Source organism: Pyxicephalus adspersus, chromosome W (genome assembly GCF_032062135.1).
Source record: "Pyxicephalus adspersus chromosome W, UCB_Pads_2.0, whole genome shotgun sequence".
In the NCBI taxonomy this organism is placed as follows: domain Eukaryota; kingdom Metazoa; phylum Chordata; class Amphibia; order Anura; family Pyxicephalidae; genus Pyxicephalus; species Pyxicephalus adspersus.
The window spans coordinates 14,276,242-14,298,533 of record NC_092870.1 but is presented as its reverse complement, the minus strand read 5'-3'; the positions used below and the strand labels follow the sequence as shown (position 1 = coordinate 14,298,533).

At 39.2% G+C, this 22,292-nt stretch overlaps 1 protein-coding gene across 1 annotated transcript in view; it reads right to left on the bottom strand.

Moving 5' to 3' along the window:
- LOC140342795 (protein PRRC2B-like) overlaps nt 1–22,292 on the bottom strand; it is a 77,498-nt gene that overhangs the window by 31,860 nt on the left and 23,346 nt on the right. The window contains exons 11-17 of the mRNA XM_072429143.1: nt 21,477–21,660; nt 20,245–20,569; nt 17,148–17,311; nt 16,667–16,862; nt 15,554–15,692; nt 12,845–14,740; nt 9,298–9,479 (exon numbers count right to left, since the gene is read on the bottom strand). Of these exons, the coding sequence (XP_072285244.1) occupies nt 9,298–9,479; nt 12,845–14,740; nt 15,554–15,692; nt 16,667–16,862; nt 17,148–17,311; nt 20,245–20,569; nt 21,477–21,660 (3,086 nt within the window). The remainder of the gene's footprint in view (nt 1–9,297; nt 9,480–12,844; nt 14,741–15,553; nt 15,693–16,666; nt 16,863–17,147; nt 17,312–20,244; nt 20,570–21,476; nt 21,661–22,292) is intronic.

Genomic DNA, 22,292 nt, shown 5'->3' with positions numbered 1-22,292 from the left:
TCATCTTCAAGAATACATTGGCACACGTAATGTTTCCAATCACTTGACAATTGATGTAAAGTGCTCATTAACAGCAGACTATTCACTAAAAGCAGACTTTCACTAAAATATAAATTTAAAATGTTATACTAACTAGCATATTCTTTGATTTAAATACAAACATACATATAGTCCTGCACTTTGCAAACATACATACAACACAGCACTATACACACAAAGAAGCTATAGCTCTGCACTAAACTTAGACATAATTTGTTCTATACAGAAAAACATGAACAAACATATTTACTAAACACACAACACAGAGCCCTACATTTTACTCAGAAACATGCACACAATATGCACTAAACACAAACATTCATACATTCCTGCACCATACACACAAACATGCACACAGCCTTCCATCATAGTACACACAAGCAGCCATGCAGTTTTAAAAAAAAAAACATGAACACTTACAGTTGAATCCAAAAAGCTGTTCCTCCAAGTTCTTCTAAGCTCTTTTAGCAGACAGAGGTTGCGCAAACATGGCTGCCTTATCTTTGTTTGCTGATCTTCTGCTGAAGACAGGGCAGTGGGAGGCTCCAGGGCCAGGGGGGCCACTTAACTAACTTCCTAGTATTAGGTGGTGTGCAAAATGTTGTTAAAGTTCAGCCCAGGATGGAAGCATATATGGAGAATGCAGACAGGACACCTGAACACACATCAGGCCATAGCACTCACCTACACCTATATCATTACACTTGTTTACACTGAAATGAACTTGTTAAACACATATATCTAAAATAAAATGAAAACACTTTTTGTAATGTCAGGTTGTATAATAGCTCGGCTGAACTTCACACTAGTAGAAATACAACTATGCACTGGGCTTTATTTTTATTCTTACATCAGAGAAGTTCCTAATCATGACTATTGTTTGTGAAATAGGACATTTGAACTTGCTGTATTTTTTTTTTTATATAATTTCAATTTATCAGGAGTTAGCATATTTTATCGACTCTGACTCCGACTCCAGGTACCCAAAATTGTCTACGACGCCTCAACTCCACAGCCCCCGTTTAATAAAGCTTTTTTTTTTTTTTTTAAAAAAAAAAAAGGAAACACCCAGGCAAAAGTCCGTATTAGGCATCTGTAATAGCCAGCGTTCTGGCCTAAAATTCTTCCTAGATGCCTGGCTCGCACAGCAGTAAACATAGTGGCATAGTAAGTAAATTAGGAAAAAAAGACATAAGTCCATCAAGTTCAACCCCTAGGGAAATAAACATATCCCAGATATAAAAACCCATATAACATAATTGGTCCAAAGGAAGGCAAAAAACCCTGGTACATTTTGATCCAATAGGGGAAATAAATTCCTTCCTGATTCCATGAGGCAATCGGATGTTCCCTGGATTAACAGTCTAGTCTGTTATCTTTACTTTAGATCTTTAAAACCCAGTTATATTCTGTCCTTCAAGAAAAGCATCCAGCTTTATCTTAAAGCAATCAATAGAACTTGCTGAAGGAACCTTTTCCACATTTTTACAGACCTTACAGTGAAGAATCCCTTCCTTATCTGGAGTTTCAACTTTTTTTCCTAAAGAAGCCAAGAATGCCCTCTTGTCCTTTATAACGATCCTAAAATGAATAGTTGGAAAGAGAGTTCTCTATATGGACCACCTATATATTTATATAGGGTGATCATATCCCCCCCCCCCCTTAAGCCCCCAAGCAGTAATTCCAAATGTGTCCCGGGGTGGCATTTACATGCAAAAAGCGGTAATCCCGAGTCACACTCGGGGTAACTTTAGAAGCCCCCCTTACCTTTGCCCCGTGCTCCAGTGGCGATCGGATGATCCCACTGTGATGCCGGGGTGCCGGTCCATCGGGGGGCGTGGCCGGGCGGGAAATTTCAAAGCAGATTACCGAGTAATCTGCTTTTAAATACCACCCGGGTCCTGGCCACGCCGCTGCTCGCATCAGCAGTTTGATGCGAAGCACAATGCAGGACTTCTGCATTGTGCTTCACATCTCACTGCAGATGCGAGCAGCAATAGCAAATTCGGGGGGTGACCACGGGGACATCCCCACTCGCATCACCCGGGAGGATGTATTGGGGGGGGTGTCCGGGCGGGAAATTTAAAAGCAGATTACAATGTAATCGGCTTTTAAATGGTTTTTACAGTACAAAAACACCACACAACATGAAATAAAAATAAAAGTACATTTTTAACTTTATATTTTATTTTAAGATTACATTGTTGTCTATTATTGCATTATTTTTTTTAAATTATTTATAATTATGTATATTATAATTTATGATTATAATATAATAAATATAATTATTATACCCGGGAGTTAATCCAAAGAATTACAAGCCCACAATAGAAACAAAAATTTCTATGCAAAAAAAAATAGGATCACTTTTTGCATCAAAAAAACTGACAGAATTAGAACGCTAGGGGGGTTAAACTGATTTTTAAGGATCCTCCAACTTCGCTATATCAAGTAATTGGTTCCAAATGGACCAAGACACCTGGGTCATGCCCAGCCCCTCCCAGTAATTTGTCCACTCGGTCCACTACATGCCAAACCCTGGAACCAGGGAGACCGCAAACCATTCAGTTAAAGGGATCCGGGCAAAAAACAATTATTATTATTCATAGAATCCCCTATAACAACCAAGTGTTAATGCCTTTCTGCATTACCTTCCCCACTCCTACTAGATGTGCTGTTCTCCAGGCTGTTCGGGGCAGCAGTAACATCTAGAGTTGCCACCACTTCTTCACACATCTTCACATAGCTTTGCAATTTTGTTAGGGTGCTCAAACACAGGGCTGGCCTTTTTTTTAACCATTTTAGCCAAATACCTTTTTTCCATGTTCTTGTGACAGAACAAAATAAAACCGGCAAAACAAATAGATCAGTATTTTAGACCAAATATATCAATCAGATCCATCTACTATTTATACCTATAGTGTACTGACTGATTTTATGGCCCGGATCGGACTGGTTGCTGCACAGGTGAATCTCTATCAGGACACACAAGGCTGTAGCTCACTAGAGCACCGACCGGTAGGATCGCTTTTTCACCCTGGGTCAACCTTTTCTGCTTGGCCATTCTAGGACTGCCTAAACTTGTGATTATAGTTGGGGAAAGGAGTCTGCAGCATCACCCAGCCCTCCCTATACCGTGCATAGCACAGACAGCTTGCCGGGACCGCTGATCACCCTGCACAGGGGACAGACCTTCACCCTTACAAGACACAAGCAGATCAATTGCCCGCAGGCAAAACAACTGGATTCTGTCATCTTACCTTAAATATAGGCGGGCATCAGAACATACTACTTCCAGGGACATGTGAGTACACTTTATATGGTTGGTTTTGTGACACCTATCCCTGGGCCCAGTCACAATCAGGAATCACCAAATCATAAGGGACATTACCTTTCCCTGGGATTTGTTTGCCTGGTCCACATAAACTGAGGCTGTAAATTGCCCTGACTATACCAGTTTCCCAGATCTGAAGACCTTCACAATATCATAATGGCCCCCTAACAACTTCAGGACTGGGATTCCTATCTCTGTTGGACTTCCTATAGTGGTGACTTACTTCAGTAACATGCTCTTGTGCTGATTACCCACAGTATAGCTATTTTTACCAGGGACACTATTGAGATCAGGACTTTACTGCACAGGGCCAACGGTCATATTTGACCCTCACTGCCACCCTTCTACCTCACAATACCAAATCTACCTGATACACTTATCTGTACCGCTGGGGCAGAAACTTGAACCTTTGCTGGGCCATAATCTTTGGGGACCATTCCCATATTGACAACGAGACCTTCCGATTCTCTATAGCGTGTATATTCTACCCCAGCATCCATGGGTAAAGTAAGACCCGCAGGCCAGTCCTCGCAAAAATGTGAACGGCAACTGTTTTGCTCGCTCTCGACCATCGGCAGCAAATGGAGAAGGTCTGAGCACTAGACATTCCTCTGCCCATGCTCTCAAAGCTTATCTAGATTCTGCCAACTTCCTACAAGAGGGACCCTGTGGCTGCCTCACCTCCCCATCATGGCTCAGATAATGTTTCCTGTCACCTTCACAGCCCACCACAGGCCTACACAGATTCAACTGTTAGGTAAGAGATGAATACCTCAAGTCGATACCAACAAAATCTTATCTACAACACATAAAAGAATCCTTCCGCTCCGAACTGCACGCTCTTCGAGGAGATCTGGGGTTTAGAATAGAGGAGGTTGAGCAGGTGACAAAGGACCTCCGGAGCCACGTGCAACAACACGTTCACATTTTAAATGAGTATTCAGTCCTGATCCAACAACTATGTACCAACAAGGTGATTTAGAAAATCACAGTAGGTGATCAACATTAGAATCCGGGGCTTGCCAGAATCCATCGAACCCAAAGATCTACATGACATAGCTACCGCTATATTTATTGATCTCTTAGGCAAACCCAGAGATAACTTGATCAAGATAGACCGTATCCATAGGACTCTATGCCCAAAAAGCCAGTATGCTGCACGCCCACATGATGTCATATGCCGAATACACTCCTATCAACTCAAGTAATGATGGAAGCTAGGCCTCAAGAGGAATTCACCTTTAACAGCAAGCCTATCCTATTCCTTACGGATCTTTCTCGATAGACTAGCATTTTGAACGGCCTTAAAACCGTTGACATCAAACACCGATAAGGGTTTCCCCTTACAAGTGATTGCTTACAGGGGAAATAAAGATAGAAAAAGTGTTTTTTTCGGCAAAATTATATTCAAGACAAATTGCAAAACAGGTACAAATAGTACATGTTGAAATTACCATAATTGTGATAGACCCCTCGCCCTCTTTTAGTTACCCAATAGCATTATTGACATGCTAAGTAAAGAAGTTTTTTTTTTTTTTTTTTTTTTTTGTCTTGCACCTTGCAGTGCACCCTCTGTATTACTTTCATGCAGTCTTCTCTTTATGGTAGACTTGGATATCGATACGCCTACTTCCCGGAGAGTGTTGGTCACTTGGTTGGCTGTTGTGAAGGGGTTTCTCTTCACCATGGAAATTATTCTGCGTTCATGCACCACTGTTGTCACTCTCAATATTGTAGTATATTCTCGGATGGGTTTTTTTTGTTTTTGCAGATTAAGGATGGCTTGTTTGACCTGCATGGAGAACTCATTTGACCACATGTTGCCTGTTCACAGCAAAATCTTCCACATACAAGCACCCCCTCCCCCTTCAGATCAACTCCAGGCCTTTTATCTGCTTAATTGATAATGACATAACAAAGGAATTGCCCACACCAGCCCATGAAATAGCCTTTGAGTAAATTGTCCAATTAGTTTTGAGCCCCTGAAATGAAGTGAAGGGGTTTGTTTTAATTCCTCAATGACCCAAAAAGCTTTAGTTCCCCACTTATTTTTGCAATCTTTTTGCTCAACCCACTGAATTAAAGCTGAAAGTCTGCATCTGAGTTGTTTCATTGAAAATGAATTGTGGTAATGTACAGAACCAAAATTAGAAAAAAAGTTGGCTCTGTCCAAATATTTATGGACCTAACTGTACCTATAGGAATAATACTATATTACTAAAAATTGTTAGTTTGACATTTGAATACATTGTGAGTTGTATTACATATAGGCAAAGGCACTGTATATGTTGGGTTGTCCAACTACATTTGGCCCTGGTGAAATCTGTGCATAGATTGAAGCAAGTACTGTACGTGTCCTACCACTCTAAGCTAAGACATATATCATATGATGTTATTGATACATATATCAACATTAGTTTGAAGAATAAAAAACCCTCACAGACACAGATTATGACACACTGAACCTAACATTTTATACCTCCTTCAATATTCTTTAGGATCCCCCTAAGAGAACCTCTTCCTGACAAACTATTGCAGAATATTTCATGCAATAGTATGCCTAAACCTAATTTGAGGCGCAGGTAAGGACTTTCCCCTGGAATTTTTTGGATTATTATAGTCATAAATGCATTATTATACTTTAACTCTAAATATGGTAAAATCTTTTTTTTCATTAATACAAAATACAATTGGTAAGCATCTTTCCTATATGGAATAACCCTTGCAAATGTATCCCTTACAGAGAGCAAAAGCACTTACCATCGGGTAAGTGTCTTCACCTATTTGTAATACAACCCCAGGGGCCGACTTTCACTGACCCTGGGGGACCTCGCATAATTTTTGGGAACCTTCAAACTACCACAAATGGCACTTTCTGAGTGGCCACAACACACCATGCTCCTGAACCACTCAGTGTACAAGATCCAACCTGAGGCTTTACCACGGTATCGATACAGTACAGCTCCTCCCGGCCCTCGTGGACTGGTAGCTATATTGCTTATCTTCCGATTCAATTATTCCTTAGATAATATAGTTTTTCAGCATTAAGCCTAGCTGACAAGTGTTGATGTTTAAGACATATGCTATACTAACTGGTAATACATGTTTGTTTTTCACACTCCTCCGCCCCACACACATAATTTTTCATTTCACCAAATGTATTATTCACTACAATTTTAATGTCCGGCCCAAATGGTGGGGGTCCCCCTCCGATCACCCGAGCCACCCCTATTAAGGGAAACCACGTGGACGACCTGCACACACTTTCTGCACTTATTCCTGCCCCTCTATAAATATTTAACACAGAGGTACCTAGCTTTGTAACTACCATCTCTCCACTACTACACGTTCCTCAGCCCAGCATTTAAACCCCCTTTTTTAACCTTTTGGATCTTTCCACCCACCCCCAACATGGGACTATTGAAACTAGTTTCTTACAATGTCAAAGGGCTTAATACCCCCGAAAAACGTTCAGTGCTACTTTCTGACTTGCATAGACAGCGAGCCCAAGTTGCCTTTATCCAGGAGACTAATTTCTGTAGCGACCACGTGCCTTACTTACACAAAACTTACAAACCGCAGGTTCCCCACAGCAATTGCACATCCAAAGGAGTCAGTGTTCTGGTGGCCTCTTCAGGCACATGGCAACGGAAGGAATGCATCAGCTACCCGGAGGGCAAGTTTCTGTTTATAAAGGGATTTCTGGAGGGTTGTCTGATCACTCCTGCCGCTATACCTCCCCATCACCAGTCAGGTCTTGTCCAACTGAAATGCTGGATACTTTAGAATGTTTCAGGAGAAGGTTTGCTCATTCTGGGTGGTGATCTTAATTTCACTTCTGACCCCATGCTTGACACATCTCATGGCCCAGGTAAAGCCCGACAGCACACCTGTGGACAGGTTAGTAATGTATTATCCCCACTTCCAGTTAATGGGCGTGTGGAGAATTCTCAAGCCTACAGGGCGTGACAATATATTTTACTCCCCTCCCCACTGTTCCTACTAAAGGATAGATCATTTTTGGCTGCCACAGTCCAAACTCCATAGGATCATGCTCCATCAGATCAATCACTCTCTCTGACCACACACAGATATCACTGTCAGTTCAGATATTTCATCTGACACCTAAATCATGGAGGTTGAGCCTGAATGAGTCCCTCCCTCCAGAACACGGTGGTGGTAGCAGATGTCTCCTTGGAATTATCGCATTGTTTCCAGACCAATAACACACCCGACAGTGACCCTTTACTTGTATGGGAAGCCCACAAAGCGGTTTTCTGCGGTATATTTATCAAGCATAAGGGCAAGGTTGAAAAGGGCACGCCAACGTATACAATACCATACCTAAGGGAAGTCTATTCTCCCTGGAATCCCTGCGGGCTACAATCACAGTTATTCCCAAAGAGGGCAAGGATCCTTCCTCCCGTGCCAGCTTTCGCCACATTTCCCTCTTGAACAAGAATCTGAAATTGTTTACAAAGATCTTGGGCTACTAGGCTGCCTAAAGTCATACATAAACTTTTTCGCGTCATCTTAATGCAGTTTTCACCAATAATTACCTTCCAGATCCTCCAGGTTTCTCCAGATTCCTCACACCCTTGGAACAAATCTGCATTGGAGAGGGGTGATACGACACACTCCATCAGTACTATATGCTTTTTTACAGACCCCCACCTTCATCCAATTCCCCAGCATACTTTTCGATCTGGGGAATCACCCCGACGGCGGAACAGAGAGAGAGAGGGTCCTGTTATGGACTCACAAGGCGTCAATTAGTAACAGGTTCCAAGAATATATTTTCTAAATATTGACCAGATGGTACCACAAACCAGAAAAACTCCACAGACCCTTTCCAGATGTGCCTGATCGGTGTTGGCGGTGTCAGGTGGCGGTAGGCTCCATTCTCCATATTTTCTGGGAATGTCCTTGTTTACAACCCTTTTGTTCAACAATCAGGGACGTTATCCAGCTTATGACAGATACACCAATTCTAGACAATCCCACCTTTTTCCTTTTGTGACAATTCTTTCTCCCAGAAAATGTACAAAAATTTGGTGATTAGACATCTTATTATGGCTGCGAACCCATGCATGCATTTCCGCATATTGGAGGAGAGCTGACCCCCTCCAATTTGCCTGCGGCTAAGAAGAGTTAGTGAGATCCAACGTATGGAGAACCTCACCTCCATGCGGGGATCACATGGTAAATTTACACATGGTTTTACTGGCCTCAATTTTCCACTACTGTGGAGTACAGTCGTCACCTGGGTCCAATGTGAACGGATCAGTCTCCTGTACACACCACAGTTCACATAAGCTCAATATTTGAGTGGTTATACTTTCAGTATGACCTAAAGTAGTGTTGTATGACCTATAAAGTGTTTTTGTAAAGCAATCACACTCAGGGGTTGCTATGAAGCATATTGGCATTTGTATCTATTCTATTTTGACTTTATAACATATACTGTTTCTTGGTTTGCATATGTACACCGTTTACTACCCCCTTGGTTGTAATTGTACTGCTTTTTTTTTTTTTTTTTTGTACATGCTGTATATTCTTATATATGTTTCCTTCCTTGTATTACCCTTTCCCCCATAATAATTTGAAAACTGTTAAATAAAGGATGTTAAAAAAAATACTTCAATAAATTGTTTTTTTACAACTGGGGTATTGATATATATTTAAAAAAAATAAACATGTATTGGTGGGTGCCATTTATTTTCGGATTGACTTACAGGGGTGCATACCACAGTTATATATTTATCAGTCTCTCTCCCAGGCACCACTTGCCCACATTTCGGTTTTTACTCAAATTTAACATTATCCATAAATCTAGAGCTGAAGATACTCCTCCTGGGACTGCATCAATGGTAAGTGACTTTTTAAAAGAACAATTTGTAATACATTAATTCCATCAGGATTACCTCCGTATTTTATATTAAATCCAGAGTTGACCTCAGACTTCTTATTTTCTTTCAGTCCATTGGGTCTAGAGTCCGTTTCCGTTTTTTTAACTAAGGGGTCCCAATTATTGAACTGTGCAGACCTCTCCGAACCATAGCGATGGGGATTGCACTCTTGAGTGTAGGACTCGTCACAACAGTAGCTAAAAGAGCAAATGTTAGGAAAAAGTCAAAATAAGCTCACACTGGAAAAAAAAATCCATTTCTAGAAAGTACAGTCAAATAACATTTTCAGATTAATTTGAAATGAGACCATATTGATAAAAAACATATTAGTATTAACTTATAAAATCTCAAAAAAAAAATTTCACTTGCCAAGGATTTTTAAATATATTTGGTGTATTTCAGGTCTGCTGAATCCAGAAATGACATCGGTTCCATTGAATTGGCTCTAGTTCTTGTGATACAGGAATCAGAATAGACAATTTTACCAACAACAAATGTTAACAAGGCATATTATTATCAATCTTTATTTACACCAATGTTTTGCATTTTATATATAAATGTAGCATTATTTTCATGAAACTTTCTTTGGCCTTCTTTTTATTCATACATTTTCTTTTTTTTACAGAAATATGAGTTCTTCCAGAAGTTATTTCAAGACCAAGACCCCATTGTATTTTGTATTTGTGGTGAATATTCTCAGCAAAAACAGAGAAGAAACATTAAGAATTTGTGAAAAGCATCTTGAATATTTTGGTATTAAACTGGGGGACCAAAGATAAGTATTGGGCTCACCATATGGTATGCAAAGCTTGTGTAGAATGTCTACGTCAGTGGAAAAATGGAAAACTGAAAAGTTTGAAATTTGGTGTACCTATGGTATGGGGAGAGCCCAGAAATCATCATAATGATATTTATTTGTGTGCTGTGAATGTAAAAGGTTTCAATCATTACAAGAAAAACAAGTGGGAGTACGGTGATTTGGAATCCACAAGATGACCTGTGCTGCATGGTGCTGATGTTCCCATACCAGTGTTCAGTCCCGGATATTCCTGTATCCCACATGGAGGATATACAGGGAGTGTAATCCAGGAGTTAGCAGTGAATATGAAGTGAATATGTTTCATCACACCAGCAGTTCTCCCAAGAAGAGCTCAATGATTTAATACGTGACCTAAGTCTGTCACAACAATCATCTGAACTTTTATCATCCGGGCTAAAAGAAAAGAACTGTCTGAGAGCGGAAGATAAAATAACGGTTTATAGGACAAGAGAGGAGGCACTCCGACCATATTTCAGTGAGGATGGAGACTTTGTGTACTGCATAATGGGAAATGCTATGCATCAATTCCAATTAGTCACTCAACAAAACAAAATAGTCTTACAAAAGCTTTGCTATCAGGAACACCAATGGTCCATATGTGTGGATATAAAATGGTGAACTTCCTACTTGGACACAAAGTGAATACACAAAGTCCCCATGTTTCACCTGCTTGTGGGATATTAGAGCAAATCAGGATCACTGGAAAAAAGTGACATGGCCTCCAAGGGAAAACATGAAAAAAGGTGGAGCAAACATCCCTCCACTACACATAAAGTTGGGATTAATAAAGCAATTTGTTAGAGCTCTGAACAAGGACAATGATTGCTTCAAATATTTGTATTCTCATTTGTATTCTTCCCTGGATTGAGTACTGAAAACTCAAAATAACCATAAAGCACAAAATTATGAAGAACTGGTACAAAACTTGCTCTTAAACTTTAAAAATTTGGGTGCTACTATGAGCATAAAGGTACACTATCTCCATAGCCATTTGAAAAAATCATACAGAGTTTTTCAACAACTTTATTAGTTCTGTACAAATACTGAATATAGAATATACTGACATTATTTCAAAAATTAAATTTTGTATGCGTAGGCATATATAGTTTCATTTTGCTTAATCTATATGTTTCATTAGTTTTCTATGAGGTTATTATTGAGGTCATCATTCAAAAACTAGATCCAATCTAACAAAACCAATATCATATTTGGAATCTGTACATCAAACATAACCTAAAATGACTTTAATCTGTTTGGCAAGAAAATGTTTGTTGATCAGTTTAATTGTTTTAACCCCCCTAGCAGTAATTCCAAGTGTGACTTGGGGTGGATTTTAGGTGCAAGAAGCGGTAATCCAGAGTCACACTCAGGGTCGCTTTAACTTGGAAAAAAAAAAAACACTTACCTTGCTCCGTCGCTGTCCCCCGGCATCCTGCTGGTCCCCGCAGGTCCTGGGGACACATCTGTATTCTTTCAGCTCCAACTGCGAACTGCAGAGACGCGTGACGACAGTGGTGGGAAATTCAAATCTTGTTTTGGATTCAATACAAAATGGCTGTATTGAGTCAAAAACAAAGAAATATTCATATAATTATAACACAATATATTATTGTATACAATATATGCTACTGTACAGGTATTTTACATGCTTAACTATTTTTTTTTTATTTTAAGTTTATTATTAAATTTAATGCATTTTATTAACTATTGGACATATTTTGGGGAGTTTTGCCTAAGAATTATAGCCTACAATGTAAAATACATTTCCAACGCAAAAAATTTTTAACGCTTTTTGCACGGAAATTTGGACAGAATTAGAATGCTAGGGAGGTAAAAACCTTGTTTCTATGGATAAAATGTAAATAACTGAAAAATATGCCATTACCAGAAATACATTATACTTTCCCTAAAATAAGGACTATAAAACCAACTGTCCTAAATATTAATCAAATAAAAACTTAGAATAACCTGTACTGAAAGCGGACAGGTAGGATAGGACAGATTATAGATAGGAAGGTAACCCTGCAGGGAAGACATTTTGCAATGATGCGTCTATGTCAATCACAGCTAGATTTTTAAGGCACAAGCACAACCAGAGACCTAACAAGCTTCACCTTGTGGTGAAATCTAGAATAATAACACAAATTCCTACATTAAACACAAAGGTCATAAAGGCAATTTTACCAGACAACACATTGCCAACATTTGACAATTTTCTAATCATTCTCCTAAAGCTGGCAAAAGTAGAAAACTAAATAGAAAACAACTAGTTATTATTTTCAATAGAATCATTATTCTCCAGATCACCCTTAGGCTTATTAGGAGTAGCTGTTAATAAACAGCAAAACCACCATTGACATGTTTTGGCTATTAACCCATTTTTCAAAAATGAGTAGTTGGGGGCATTTGTATATATCCTAAATGTTAAGTAGATGTTCTCCCAGAAGAAGGAAAAGAAAGCCATGCCAATTAATTTATAATCAATCATTCTGACTACTTCATGGTATACCAGTCAAATATACTTGCGATATTGGTAACATTTACCTTTTTGATTTATCTTGTGTATTTGTGTTGCATTTATCTTTTATGTTTATGGTACTTCTGAACTTGCAAGATCTAAAACAATGCATTCTTGCATTGCCATGGACTGACCCTTTGATCCACTGGCGAGAACATTCCAAAAGTATTTTCAGACATACATTCTTTTTTTAGGAAAAAAATTATTTCAAATTATTCAAATACCTGCTCTTTAACGAAGCAGAGCTTTGATAGTCATTTCGGGAACTCTCGTTGTCTTTCAATGGCTTTTCTTCATTATTAGAAGACTCAATCTTGCAGCAGTCCATTATTGTCCTTTGACTACATAAACTCCTTTTGGATAACCCTCTCTTTTCGGAATTTCCATTTCCAGAAAGATACCCTTCACCATCCAGGTCCCCAGGCCTTTTTTCACTAAAGTCACTGCTCTCAGTTGAAGATTCCCAGTCTTCATTAACATGGTCAGAATTATGGCAAGACCTCTCGGGTGGTCTAGATAATTCTAATTCACCCACTGATAGCTTAGAATGTGTCTGCCAAGGGTCATGTTCATACACAGCACTGCCCATTTCCTCAGCACTCCACGGGTCAAGAGACTCTCTCTCCTGCCTGAGGCGTTGAAATCGGGGAGGCTTATCTTGACGAGGAAGCCTTCGCCTTCCAAAAGATCTTTTCTCCAAATTTTCCCTGTATAGATCTTCATCCTGAAAAAAGGATTGTCTGTCCTCCTGGGCTTCATCAAAACCACTGTTCTGGAAGATATTGACATGCCTGTTATCATGCACACAGTCTCTGTCTGTATTATGGTGGGATCCATGGGTCTCATTTGGTGCATATTCTAGCCAAGAGGAACCTCCAGATTTGGAATTCCACTGAGAAGAATCCTTGGATATAATTCTGCAATAACTGCTACTAAGCCGGGGTGGAAAGAATCTTTCAAAGGCCCTTGGGGCCCTGGATTTGGAGTTAACACTATTTGAGTTCAAAAAATTTCTATAAGATCTCCAGGAACCTTGGTAGTCTTCTGCTCCACTTTCAATAAGGGGTTTTTCATTCCTATCCTCAGCTCCCTGTTGACGCCTACGTTTGGGCAATTCTTCATATTCGGACCCTTCACTATGCGTTTCACTAGCCATGCATCTTGCGAAAACCTGACCACGGAAATCCTCAGGGAGATTAAATTCCCGAACAACACGCCCTCTGCCCATTCTTTGCCCATCATAAGAGGAAACTGAAGCTCTTCCACGGAATGCAAAGTCTCTAAAACCTTTGCCTCTTCCACAACCCCTACTACCAAAAGCCTGCTCTTCATCTAAAAAGATCCAGTTGCTCCCCTTGGTTTGGGGGGCAGGATTTAATTCACCGGAAACTAGCTTACTACTCCAGGCTCTTTCAATTGTTTCTTGAGGGGCTTTCTTTGATTCCTGGACAAGAGGCTGTGGCCGAGTTTTCTCCTCTACCATTAAGCTGGAAGAACTTTGAGCAGTGGGCTCCACATTGGCCACATTAACCAGCTTAGAAAGTAGCTTTTCTTTCATTGTTTTAACAGGGTCTTTTGTTTCAGGCTTTGTCTTCTCTAATTCTTTCTCCTGAACCTTAAGAGCCTTCAGAACTGGTTTTTTTATTGGACCTGAGCGCCGAATTCTCCCAGTATTTTCTGAATGCTGCTGGTTATTAGTGTTGGCTGGCTCCATCCAACTTGTTTCTCCAGAGCAGTCTTGAATTCCACCATCATCTTTTTTCCATGTTTCAGATCCCAATGCCTGCTCCTCTTTAGGATGTTCCACTTTCACATTGCTGGATGTATCCAAAGACTTCTGAGGTCCGTAGCCCCATCCAATAAATTGAGCTTTACTATTTACAAAATCAGAGGTTCTCGACTGTGGACTAGCTTGCTGCGCCTTGCTTACTGATACAGTTTCGGTTTGGTGGTAGGAGGCATCCTGACCCATTTGAAGTGACATGCAGCTGTTAAAATTCCCACTAGATTTTTTTTCATAACTGCTAGATGGCCTATATTCTTCTTTGTCTTCATAGGGTTTATAGTGGTTATGTGCACTCTCTGGTTGTCTCCTTAAAGAGGAGTAGGAGTTGCCATTTCTGAAAACCAGAAATCAAAAAATCAGTGAGCACAAAATACATACAAAAATTTAACATTTATATACATGTGTTTTAGTGTTGCGTGCAATTTGCTGTGAAAAATTTGTTACCAATACTGACCTGCTTTTTAAAAAAATACCAGTGATCTGGTATTTTCAGATGGTATCAGTGATACCAGCATCTTGTAAATACTAAAAAACGTCTATATTTTCTGACCTAACAGTCCAGAATATTCAGCAAGTAAGTGAAGCCTGAACTGGTCCCTAGTCAGTTATTAAATGTCCATTACATAAGAAAGAAATGCAATATAAACCTAATCAAGTTTCAAAGAAATGTCTGACTACATAAAAGTGTTTTTCGTTATTTCTTTCACCCATGAGAAAACAGGAAAAGGAAAGCTCACCGATTGGTACACAGAGCAACAGAAATCTCCAATGCAACAAAAAACACACAGTAATATGACTGGAAGGGAGGATACATAACACATATACACACACTTCCAATTTCAGAGCTTGCCAAACTAGCAAATCATGTGAAAGTGAAAAATTAAAGCACAAGGCTTATAAAAAAACAGATGCACAAGGGAGAACGTTGAGGCAATATGAAGGGTAGATGATAGAGGAATTTGGTGCCTTAAAGATATCAAATACAGATACTTCAGACAGGCTTTTAGTGGTTGCAGGGGTAACCAGGCATATACAAGTAGAAAGCACGGAAACAGCTGCAGCATAAAAGAGAATAATTTGCAGCCGTTAGGAAATATTTTCTGGTAAAAAGGTCTTTTTAACTGCAAAACCATCAGTAGCATGTTACCTGCTGTAGCCTCCTTCCATTGCGTTTTCCATCTGCTTCTGTAGGGACACAGAGTAGACTTTGTTTTGGATGCACACATAGTCATTAGGCTGGCAGTTTGCACCCACAGATTCTTGCTGGATCAAATGTTTTCTCTTACCTAACAGAACAAGCAAGTTTTGATATTAAAACTTAAGTTTACCTTGTTTATATGTTTTCTTCCTTGCTACATTTCCCCTCCTAACTAAATATGCTACTGACTTTTTTAAATAAAACTTTTACATTTTCATTAAACACATGATTTTAGACCAAGTAATGTCCTGTGTTTTTCTATGCAAAAAAACAAACAAAACAGCTGATGGTAAGGCATGGCAGAGTGGTAAACATTGCGTTTTGAAAACATAACCTAAAATATTAAGTATTAAGTAAATATTTCAAAATGGGTATTTACTACATATTTTATCACAGACTGATATGTTAAGCGCAGTGAATTTAAAGCAGGCAATTTTGGAAAAGAACAGGAGCCTGTACAATGGTGGTAACCAGAAATAAGGCTGGAGTTCGATATTAAAGTTCACAAAGTGTGAGTTTTTTGATGAGAGTATAAAGAGTGATTTCAACCACCTAAATGTTGTTGAAATAGGATTGCAAATAATTTTGTTCAAACCCCAAAGTTTAATGATAAAACGTTTGTGCTCTATGAAATGAATTGAGTGTAATGGGTTCACCCAAAATCAGTAATAAAAAATTGGAAACTTTACATGGCAAATAAATCAGTGCTTTATAATAAATCCTCTAAACAAATCACACACATAGGAACTCCTAAACATCACATACTTCTGGTGTGGATTTCATTTACTAGTGCAAGTGAACTACCTACAGAGGTGGGAGAGTACTACAGTGTATCCTGTGGGAGGTTTTCAAACTTAACGTGGTACTTCTGAAGGTAGGTCCCATGTAGGCTATGCAGTTTGCTGTGGTTAGTATGTACTTGTGCAACAGTTTATGTGGATTTTCACACAGGTTCCAAAATTAAAAAAATAAAAAATAAACACTGCTACCATTGAATAAAAAATACTGAATTGTAGTTAGGTCTATTTAGAACAGGAAGAGTTTATGATGCACGTTACCCACCTGGGGGAGGAAGAGAAAAGGGATAAAAGTCCACAGCAGCATGACCCTGAGTCATCCGATGGTCCATATAGGAAGGCATAATCATCCGGTGAGGGTCAAAGCCCAACATCTGCGGATGATGGGAATAGAAGGTGCAAGGAGGGTTAGAATGGCTAGCTGCTTGCAGCTGCGGTTGTTGCATCTTGTACAACTGCTCCTGAAAATTAAAAATTTAAAAAAAAAAAAAAAAAAAATAATTATCAGGCATATTTTATGCTAAGACCAAAAAAAAAAAAAAAGTTTCATTTTTAGGGCTCTATTTATAAAACAGGAAATCTGACATTACCATTTTAACATCCTGCACACATTTGCTACTCTAATACACAACTCGAGGGTACAAGCTGACCCTGAACAGTGCAAAATAAACCTTTAAAATTCACACTGCTTCAAATTGCCTTAGCCACCATTTTTTAGAAAGAAAGAAAAACACAAGCAGATTTACCTGCTGCTGCCTTTGAAATCTGGGCAGGAAGAGTTTCTGGTGCTTGCCAAAATCCTGAACAGAGGAAACAGATTCTGTGTATTCCTTCTCATTACTTGCCTCAGCTCTAGGTGCTGAAGGAAGGAGCTCCTCCAAATTATCAGATGGTGCTTCCTGGGAGTTTTCTGGAGAAAAACATGAAACCGTCAATGACCAGATTAGGTAAGCCCTAGAAAATGCAAATGTGTACAAGGTCCATGTGCAAGATAATTATTTAGGTGCTAAAAAGTAAAAAAACAAAGCTCCATCAAAATTCAGCTTTGATTTTCTTTAGCTGAACATCAAGGAAAAAGAAAATAAGAAAAATTATATGTAAATCCTAGGTTTCCTCTCCGAGAATGTACAGAGAAATCCAAATTAACCTTTGCTCGTTTGAGTTGCACAGGACAGCACTGGATTTCTCACCGTTTAGCATGGAACACGTCCTTCCTATGTTATAAAGATGAGGAGAGAGGGATGTTTGTGAAGCCCTATACAAAGGGACAATTTTGCTTCCCTATAGACATATTATGGCAAGTGAACACTGTCGCTCTAGAAGAGTATTCTGTTAATAGCAGTGGTATGAAATTTAAAAAAAAAAAAACAAAACAATCTCACTCTTTTACCCCCAGTGAAGTTATTCTTTTGCTCCTTCTACACATGGGTTGCATGACATATATATCAAAGAAAGGCTCTGTGCTTTTATTCTATCAGTGGCGATCAAGACAGAAGGAGAGGGGCAAAAAATAAGCTTGCAAGAAAAAAAAAAAAAAAGTAACTTTTACTGTTTAGTTACAGTTGCTTAACCCCCCAACCGCTAAGCCCGTAATTTCTCACACTAAATATTTTTGCTCTTTTGGTTAAGCCCGTATTTTTTCGCCTACACTAAAATCCCCACTTACCTGGTCCCGCTGTGCTAATCCAGCGTCGGTTGATGTTACACAGTAAAGGTCCCAACACTGAACCCTGGGGTACACCACTAATACCCTTACACCATTCAGAGTATGAATCATTCATTACAACTCTCTGGATGTGATCTTTAAGCCAGTTCTCTATCCATTTACAGATTGACTTTTCCAAACCTATTGACCCTAACATGCATTAACCGTCTGTGGGTTACAGTGTCAAATGCTTTAGCAAAGACCAAGTATAGTAGATCAACTGCCACTCCACTGTCTACCTGTTTACTTACTTCCTCATAAAAAGAGAGTAAATTAGTTTGACAACTTCGGTCTTTCTTGAAGCCATGCTGACTATCACTTATAATATTATTTTCTAGCAGAAACGCCTCTATGTGGTTCTTTATAAAACTCTCTAGGACCTTTCCAACTATGGACGTTAAACTAACCGGTCTGTAGTTACCTGTTAATGACTTTGCTCCCGTTTTGAAGATAGGAACCACATTGGCCTTACACCAATCCATCGGTACCTTGCCAGTAACTAAAGAGTCTCTAAAAATTAGAAATAATGGCTTTGAAATACCTGAGCTCAGCTCTTTGAGGACACGTGGATGTAATCCATCAGGTCTTGGTGCTTTGTCAACCCTAATTTTGCCAAACTGTTTCTCAATCATATCAATTCTAAGCCATTGTTTGACCAGTACTGACCAATGATCATCCCTTAAACCAGTATTTTACCTTATAAGGATTCCAGTTACAGAATATGCTGCATTCCTTTAGGATGACCTCATATATGGTATATATTTACCAGTATATACTGATAAAGCATTATTGTTGGTGAGACATAATTGACATTAAATAAACGTGTGCTAACCCAACACCCTCCACCATTCCCCTAGCACAGCAGACCCCCTTTCATTTAGGTGCAAACCATCTCTGGCATACAGGTTGTACCCCAATGAAAAGTCAGCCCAGTGCTCTATGAACCCAAACCCTTCCCTTCTACACCAGGACTTAGGCCATGCATTTAGCTGTCTAAGCTCCCTCTGCCTTTCCTGTGTTGCCATGGCACAGGCAATATTCCAGAGAATATAACCTTGGAGGTCCTTTTCTTCAACTTGAAACCTAGTTTTTAAACTGATTTTTAGGGATCCTCAATCTTCCAATCACACTTGTCATTGGTTCCAACATGGACCAAGACAGCTGGATCCTGTCCAGCCCCTACCAGTAATTTGTCCACTCGGTCCCCCACATGCTGAGCCCTGGCACCAGGGAGACAGCAAACCATTCGGTTGAAGGGATCCGGGCAACAAACTATTCTATCCGTCCTCCTGATCATAGAATCAGATTTTAGCTTAGGTGTACAGTTTTCTAAAAATCAAATATCTGGAATAAACGCAAGGTCAATTGTGTACTCGGCCAGTACCTACAGACAACATTTGAATCCTAGAAAAAAAAAAAAAAAAAAAAAAAAAAAAAAAAAGAAATTTTTTTTTAAATTATGTCCAAATCTGCCTATTGCTTGAGAAACCTATAAAAACTGTTGGCATGTTCTGTTGCACCCAGCACTAAAACACCAGGTAAACAATCAATGTTATTTACTTCACCTGTCATGGATTTACAGTTTTACCTGATCAACATATGGTTTGCTCAATGGTCAGCACCGCTTCAAGCATACCTTTTAGTGTACAGTCTTGGAACATGATTAGAGGAATGTATGCAAGTAGTTTATTTTTAAAACATTTCTAATGGTTTTCAGCCTCTTTTGGGATACACAAGTTTTTAGTGTCAAGTGTTTTCTAGCACACAAGGCAGTAACCAATAATTAAATGTATGTTGAAGGGACTAAAATGTGAGCAATATCTGTTTGCGCCTACTTCCAGGCTCTTGAGCCATTAAGTTCACAATCGTGCGGATCTGAACCCGGATTTACAAATCTTTTTGGCAGGTACAGACAATTTATATCCTTGTTCAAAAATGCAATTGAATTTAGTGTGTTCAGCTTTGAGTGTAGGTTGATTCAACTGCAAATATATGAATGCAAATAAACTTCTAATTAGAGAATCTCATTAAAAACCACATTAATGCAATGTTAGGTGGGGGAAGGAAGATATAGGAATACTGAAGGTTTGTATAGAAAGCAAGAGGAGGTGGAGGGACATTCAAACATGCAGCAGTACCTCTTCGAAAATTCTGCGTACTCTGATCACTGCTCTGGTCGGATAGAGGAGATCTGGGATTTTCATTTTCCTTGTTCTCCAAGCACCTTGGGGTCTTACTTCCAGACTTGGAAGCTTGCTTAATTTTCTGATCAAGCTGTTTAAGTTTAGCTGCGCAGGCAGCAAGCCTCTCCTCCCGAACATGGCGCTCTTCCTCCTCGCACCTCTTGCGAGCACGCTCGACTGCTTCAGATATTTCAGACTGTACAAACTTCTGCCTTGGAGGGCCTCTCTCTTTCTTCTCTTCCACAGATGGTTGCCGCAAAACTGAAGTGGGGGCAGACTTCTAAGAAAAAACATGAGGGTGTAAATCGGAAGCTCACTAGGCTAATCAACACAGCTTTTAAATAGAAGTGCTGAGAGAAATATGTACGTAGGTCATGATCACATCTTACAAATTTTTTCATCAATTTATTTACAGGTGCAGTTGACCTGTCACAAGACTTTGGTAAGTAAAACAGGGGTGAAAAAAAAGTGATTCACTATATAGTAAGGATGGGATCAGAAGGATGGGAATTCAGACCTCTGCATGCTTGTTCCAGAAAAGCATTTCACTAGTCATCAAATGAGAATTACAAGGACAATAAGTGTGTACAAAATTCTCTGAGGGAAAAAAAAAAACACTGATCAGGAACACCCCAATTCTTGAGTGCGCATACGCATACACACACACACACAGTTTACAAAGCATAACTTTCTAACTAAATTATGAAATCAGATACAGTCTATGACAAAAATCCACTGTCTAATTTGCAGTCAAAAAAAAAAAAAAACTCACAAAACCCAGAAAACATTGGTGAATGCAGCATCCATATTTTATTCTGAAATACATAGAAGTACATTTGACTATCCTACAAATTGACAACAGCCAGCATGATAAACAAAGGGGATTCACACTGAAAAAGTGGCCATTTTCTTTAATTTTAGTTGTGACAGTGTGGTAAGATTTGTAACATTTGTCAAGTTTTTACCAAGGTCTTTGTCGCCATTAGTGAGATTTCCACTTGCTTCCAATGACCTCTAAATAGCATATTAAATAAACACTCTATTAAATAAACATGCACTCTCTCAATTTTGGCTTTAAAAAGATAAACTACACCAATTCAAGCCAAAGTAACAGGACCTCTTAAAAGACCATTCACAATCCTGTGGTAAGAAAAAAAGGCTTCTGTATACATGACTGTAGAACATACCTGGGGTTCTGCCACTGCAGCCCAACTATTTGCTTGCTGGACAGGCTCTGAGGCTTTTCTTGTGGTATGATTGTGTCCTCTCAAGTCATTCCATGCCCTTCTATCCTCAGCAAAGTGGTTTGTTTCAGCACTGTCAGTGGAGTTAAAGGAAACTTGTGGCTGCCTTCTACTCTCCCAGACATTCCTGAAAACAATTGAAAATATCAGCTGCAAGCAAAAAGCAACGCTCATACAGTATACGTATTAATGGGGAAGTTTACAATGAATGTACAGTTTTCTTAACTTAGTTCCTGCAAAATGTGTCCTCTGTTAAGAAAAAAGTATAATGGAGTAGAGGCAAATTCATTTTCACAAGGAGAAGAATTAAACAGAGATTCAGCTCAGTAAAAGTTTCGATTGTATGTCTGCCTTGGGGCCTAGATTGCATAATGCTGACATTACATACCTTCAAAAGCTGGAAAAACCCCTGCCATACTGGGTTTCCAAAAATGCTGCACTTAGTTAGATAGTTGGTTAGGTTAAAAAAAAGACATGAGTCCATCAAGTTGAAGCACTAGGGAATTAAACATATCCCAGATATAAAACCCTATAAGACATAGCTGGTCCAGAGGAAGGCAAAAATATAACCCCGGGTACAATTTGCTTTAACGGGAAAAAAATTCCTTCCTGATTCCATGAGGCAATCATATGTTCCCTGGATCAGCAGTCACTGTTATTTTTACTTTAAATCCTTAATGCCCAGTTATATTCTGTGCTTCTAGAGATCATCCAGCTTTTTCTTAAAGCAATCTATAGTAGTTGCTGAAACTACTTCCT